Source organism: Hylobates moloch, unplaced genomic scaffold (assembly GCF_009828535.3).
Source record: "Hylobates moloch isolate HMO894 unplaced genomic scaffold, HMol_V3 SCAFFOLD_7, whole genome shotgun sequence".
Taxonomy (NCBI): domain Eukaryota; kingdom Metazoa; phylum Chordata; class Mammalia; order Primates; family Hylobatidae; genus Hylobates; species Hylobates moloch.
Window position 1 is genome coordinate 115071305 of NW_026652282.1, and position 6835 is coordinate 115078139.

At 38.8% G+C, this 6835-nt stretch overlaps 1 protein-coding gene across 3 annotated transcripts in view; it reads left to right on the forward strand.

The window, feature by feature from the left end:
• Nucleotides 1-6835, forward strand: part of HPRT1 (hypoxanthine phosphoribosyltransferase 1) — a 68587-nt gene that overhangs the window by 32223 nt on the left and 29529 nt on the right. For all 3 annotated transcript variants that reach the window (XM_058441499.1, XM_058441498.1, XM_032757643.2), the window contains one exon: nt 2396-2478. In XM_058441499.1, the coding sequence (XP_058297482.1) occupies nt 2396-2478 (83 nt within the window). The remainder of the gene's footprint in view (nt 1-2395; nt 2479-6835) is intronic.

The window sequence follows — 6835 nt, forward strand, 5'->3', positions numbered from 1 at the left end:
TGTATATATAAACGCATACACATATATCTGTATATATAAACGCATACACATATATCTGTATATATAAACGCATATACACATATCTGTATATATAAACGTATATACACATATCTGTATATATAAACGTATATACATATATCTGTATATATAAACGCATATACATATATCTGTATATATAAACGCATATACATATATCTATATATAAGCACATATATACATATATGTATATATAAGCACATATATACATATATGTATATATAAGCACATATATACATATATGTATATATAAGCACATATATATACATATACATGTATATATAAGCACATATATACATATATATGTATATATAAGCACATATATACATATATATGTATATATAAGCACATATATACATATACATATAAACGCATATATATATACATATATGTGTATATATATATTTTTTTAAGTAGAGACGGGGTTTTGCCATGTTGGCCAGGCTGGTCTGGCCTCAAGCCATATATATATATATATATATACACACACACACACACACACACACTATATATATACACACACACACACACACACACACACACATATATATAAGCACATATATACATATATATATATAAACGCATATATACACATATATATATACATATATGTGTATATATATATTTTTTTAAGTAGAGACGGGGTTTTGCCATGTTGGCCAGGCTGGTCTGGCCTCAAGCCATCCTCCCACCTTGGCCTCCCAAAGTGCTGGTATTATAGGCATGAGCCACTGTGCCTGGCCTGCATTTAATTTTAATTATAAAATATTTTGAACTCAGAAAAAAGGGTATGCTCAATACCTACATACCCACCACAAAGTATTAACATTTTGCCATATTTGCTTCTGTTCTTTTTTTTTTAAGAAATTAAAGATCATAATACAGCTAAAGCCCGATTTCTTTCCCTTCATTCCCAGAAGTATGACAATTATCCTTAAAGTTGATATATATCATTCCCATGCATGTTTTTTATACTTCCCTAGTACAAGTTAGCTGTATCCTCTGTTCAGGGGCTCATCAAGCTGAATCAAGGGACTCACGATCCTCTTCAAAGTTCCTTCAGGTTGTTGGCAGAATTTAGTTCCTTGTGATTGTAGGACTGAGGGCCCGTTTTCTCACTGGCTGCTGGCCAGGGGTTGCTCTCAGCTATTTAAAGGCTCATGCCCTAGCCCATGACAGTCTCACAACATGGCAGCTGACTTCTTCAAAACCAGCAGGAGAATCTTGCTCTAGTCTGCCACATAACCTAATCACAGGAGCGGCTATCCTGTTATTTTCACAGATCCTGGTCACAGTCAAGGGGAGGGAACCCTTCCGGGTGTGTACACCAGGAGGCAGGAATTTTTTTTCTTTTCCTTTTTTGTTAAAAAGTCTTCTTTTGTCCCTAAAGGAGGCAGGAATTTTGAGAGCCATCAGAATTCTGCCTACCACAGCCCAGATATCTGCATTTTTCACAAGTCTCCAGCCATGATGTTTCTGATGGCTCACACTGCTTTATTCCATTTTTAAAGAGTATTTTTATTGAAAAGCATTAGGGTTATGGTTTAAAAAATATTTTCCCAGGCCAGGCACGGTGGCTCACGCTTGTAATCCCAGCACTTTGGGAGGCCGAGGCGGGCGCATCACGAGGTCAGGAGATCGAGACCATGGTGAAACCCCGTCTCTACTAAAAATACAAAAAATTAGCTGGGCGTGGTGGTGGGCGCCTGTAGTCCCAGCTACTCGGAGAGGCTGAGGCAGGAGAATGGCGTGAACCCGGGAGGCAGAGCTTGCAGTGAGCTGAGATTGCACCACTGCACTCCAGCCTGGACAACAGAGCGAGACTCCGTCTCAAAAAAAAAAAAAAAAAATTTTCCCTAACAAAGATGGATTTGTTTAGTGTCCTACTTTTGACTAAATAGCTGAGATTCACTTTTATGTAAAGTCATTTTATAGCCTTATTAATTTGGATGCCTTTAAAAATGGTATAAAGCAGTGTTTCTCAAGTGTAGTCTGTTAGCCACCTATATTGGAGAGTTGGGAGGAGAGAGTCTCTATCTTGAATTTATGGGAAAAATTCTAAAATACTTTTTATAATGAAGGACAACATCATAACTCCCTAATAAAATGTGCATGTATATATTTAAATTTGCTGTCATTGACCCTGCACTTATAAAATCCAGTCCTGGGGGCTGGCATTCTTACTGCTTGCTGAGGGCCAGATGATTTATAGATTCCAGAATATCTCCGTGTGGATTTTGGTGAGAATTACTGCACTGAAAAGAATGACAGTATTGCAGTTATACATGAGGGTTTTGGTACTTTATGTTTATATAGTGACTCTGAATTTAAAGCTATGCAATGTCTTCTTTTTTGAAAGGATATAATTGACACTGGCAAAACAATGCAGACTTTGCTTTCCTTGGTCAGGCAGTATAATCCAAAGATGGTCAAGGTCGCAAGGTATGTATGACATTTTGACATAGAATATTTTCCTCATTTGAAGGGGGATTAAGTGATTGCTTCTTTGTAAGGATAAATGTTTTCAGCTGTCATTTTATCTTCAAAAAGTAATGTAATCTCATATAAGACTTAAGATATAATCCTTTTAAATAATTTTGTCATGTGTTAATAAAGCTCATATTTACAGTCACTTCCTTGCCTAATATTAACATTTGGTTTTTCAGCATGCTAATTATATCAGTTTGTCCTGAGTAGCATGGCAGAGGATTTTGGGCTCCCTTACAAAATTAAGAATAAGGATTCCAAAGGGGGTGAGGAAGTGATGGGAAGGGGTGGGCCCTGAAGATCTGGACCTCCTGGAATTGAGTGATGTATGCTGCATCTTCTTTGTGTCTGTAGTGAAATTTTATAATGCCTGCTTCCTTTTTTATTAAGTCAGCCTCACCTCCTCATCTTACCTATGCTGTTTGACTTTTGCTTTTATAGTTCTACCTGTGTTTATTTCTCATTTTAGTTTCATCTCTCAGCAACTCTGGAGTGGCATTATTATTCCCACTTTTCAGATAAGGTTACTGAGGCCTAGGGAGTTGCCCAAAGGTACAGAGCTAGTCAGCTGTAGAGATGAGATTTGAACCCAGGTAACCTGGCTCACAGTTTATGCTTTTGCTACCTTAAGTTTTTAATAGAGTGACATCAAACAAACATTTAAGAATATGTTTTTCTTTTCCTTTTACAATTTCATTAAAAACATTAAGTCTCCGATCAATCTGCAGTTTTTATGTAGGGGTCAGGTAATGTTCTAACTTCTGTTTTTTTCCAAAGTGATTAACAGGTTTTTATAAGCCCTTTTTAAAAAATCACGGTATCTGTTGAGCATCTTTGAATCAGAGTAAGCCTTCTAGTGAGTCATATGTCAGCAGTTTGACTGTATGGGCTTTTCTAATATCCAGTTCAAGTGTTTATCAGTGAGTTTTTCTTTTAAATAGATTTGGGACAGGTACTATGAGAGTATATAAGTGATACGTTATAGGACACTAAGTAGTATCCTATGAAATGGCAAAAACCGCAATCGCTTTTGCACCAACCTAATAGAAACTAATCAGTGCACTTGCTTATTTTTCTACATGCTCTTTAGGGTTTTAAATGTCAACCTACTGTGGCATAGACTTTAATCCTCTGGGTATTCTTTTGTTGTTCTTTCCTGGTGTATGCTGTGGAATTGAGATAGACTGGTTCGTGAGCGAGATTTTGTGTTGCCACAGGTAGGACATGCTCAAAGAATACTTGAGTCATTTCTTGACCCAAGCCATCTATTCACCATAGTTTTGTAGCACTGATCTTGCATACATTTCATGTATCTTCCTTGAACTCCATGTCAGTGCTGCTTATATGATACTCAGAAATTAAACACTAAGGAATAAGATTGTCAGGTAGGATTGAGTTTTGGAGGGTCACAAATCTTGTAATGTCTAATATTTCCACTCTCCCTGCTGAGAATTAGTTTTGGCTTCCTTGGAGATGATATCGCCTCTGTTGAGAATAAGTGGCCTACTGTGATCACACCACTGCACTCCAGCGTGGGTGACAGAGTGACACCCTGTCTCAAAAAAAAAAAAAAAATGCGTGGCCTAGATGACTTCTAAGGTTCTTCCCACCCAGTTCCAGTTTTCATGTTCTAGGCAGAGCAGTAAAGTGAGAAACACATGGACTTGGGAGTTTAGTCTGGCATTTCACTGCCACTTAATCTGAGCGACTATTCCATATTTAATCTCTCTGAATGTATTTACTCATCTTTAAAGGGGAATGATTATTAACATCTTTTTCTCAGGGAAACTGAGTCAAGGAGATAATATATTTGAAAATCTTTTTTTTTTTTTTTTTTTTTGAGACGGAGTCTCGCTCTGTCATCCAGGCTGGAGTGCAGTGGCACGATCTCGGCTCACTGCAAGCTCTGCCTCCCGGGTTCACGCCATTCTCCTGCCTCAGCCTCTCCGAGTAGCTGGGACTACAGGCGCCCGCCACCACACCCGGCTAATTTTTTTTGTATTTTTAGGGGTTTCACTGTGGTCTCGATCTCCTGACCTCGTGATCCACCTGCCTCGGCCTCCCAAAGTGCTGGGATTACAAGCGTGAGCCACCGCGCCTGGCCTTGAAAATCTTTTTAACTGCAAAGCACTGTTTCACTGTTGGTTATAATGTGATTGATCTCATTGTAGTGAGCAGCTGCTTAATTGCGTTTTAGAATGTAGGGAAGATAGTAAGATTTTTCACACATTATATATGTAGCTGGTTCTGGAACTGTAAACATACTCCTTTTTTACGGAGATCTGAGTCACGTACCATAAAATTCACTCTTTTAAAGTTGTACAATCCAGTGGTTTTTGATATATTCAGAGTCGTGCATCTGCTACCACTATTTCATTTTGGAACCCAAAGAAACCTTGTACCCATTAGCAGTCATTCTCCCTTCTCCCAGCCCCTGGCAACTACTAATCTACTTTCTACAGAAAGTCCATACAGATTTGTGTATAATGGACATTCCATATAAATGGACTCATGCAATATCCTGTCTTCTTTCACTTAGCATAGTGTTTTCAAGGTTCATCCAGGTTGGGGCATGTATCAGTACTTCATCCCTTGTTTTGGCTGAATAATATTTCATTGTACAGATATATCACATTTTGCTTATCTATCTGTTGGTGAACATTTGAGTTTCTACCTGTTGGCTTTTATGAATAATGTTGATTTGAATGTGTACAAGTATGAATACCTGTTTTCAGGTCTCTTGAGTATATAATTGCTAGGTCATATAGTAACTCTGTTTAACATTTTGAGGAATTGCCTGACTATTTAACAAGGTATATGTACTATTTTATACCAGTTACATATGAGGGTTCCAATATCTCCACATCCTCGACAACACTTGTTACTGTCCTTTTTATTGTAGCCATCCTAGTGGCTGTGATGTGGTATCTCATTGTGGTTTTGATTTGTGTTTCTCTGATGCTGATGATGTTGAACATGTTTTCATCTGCTTGTTGGCCATTTACGTATATCTTCTTAAGAGCGGTTACCCATTTACAGTATGGAAAATGCTTCAGATGCAACTGTAGTCATGCCTTAGAGATGGAGCTTTATTAAACATTCAGATCTCTAGGCATATGAAGTGCTGAGTTCTCTTGAACTCCTAATACAGATTGCACTGAGCATAATGATATCTTTTCTGGAGCATTCCTGAGTTCAGGTAGAGAGAAGGGTTTTTGCTGTGATTGGCTTATTATGTTCTTTCTAAATGGAAATAGAATTGAAGTGTCTCCTCTATCCATTTATTGGAAGAGTCATGAGGGACATGATTAGATGATCCCTTGGAGTCTCTGGCTTAGGTCAGTGGTTAGCTACTTAGGCTGCACATTTGAATCACCTGAGAGTTAAAAAAAAAAAACCCAGGATAACCTCTGCCTGTGTCTCATCTCCAGCAATTCTGATGTAATTGGTCAGGGCTGTGGCCCGAGTAGCTGAGTTCTGTTTTTTTAAAGCTCCCAGGTGATTATGATGTGCAGTCCAGGTTGAGATCACTTTGGGCCCTTTCCAGCTCTTTAAACATATATATTTATCTAGGAAGGTATGAAAGCATAAGTTTTCTTGAGACTGCCTTTAACATCTATAAAGACTTTCAAAGCAGCTTCTATAGTTTTTTTTTAAATGGCTGAATATTTTTCAACAGGCAGCATTTGGGTTATAAAATTAGCTTTTGGTAGAGTTGACTTATACCACCTCCAGCTTTTGTTCTCAAAAATAAATAACTGGTTCTTTTGGCACACTAGTTGTTTTAGCCTAAAATTCTTCTTTGTAAGCCAGTTATTAAAAGTTGTGATGCAGCCAGGGCGAAGTGGTACACATCTGTAGTCCCAGCTACTCGGAAGGCTGAGGTGGGAGGATCGCTAGAGCCCAAGAAGTCAAGGCTGCAGTGAACTGTGATTACATCACTGCACTGCAGCCTGGGCCACAGAGCGAGACTCATCTCTTTAAAAAAAAGAATGTTGTGAGGCCAGGCACAGTGGCTCACGCCTGTGATCCCAGCACTTTAGGAGGCCGAGGTGGACGGATCACCTGAGGTTGGGAGTTCAGGACCAGCCTGACCAACATGGAGAAACCCTGTCTCTGCTAAAAAAAATACAAAATTAGCCGGGCGTGGTGGCGCATGCCTGTAATCCCAGCTACTTGGGAGGCTGAGGCAGGAGAATCGCTTGAACCCGGGAGGCAGAGGTTGTGGTGAGTTGGGCGAGCCATTGCACTCCAGCCTGGGCAACAAGAGCAAAACTCCATCTCAAAAAAAAAAAAAAAAAGAAAAGAAAAG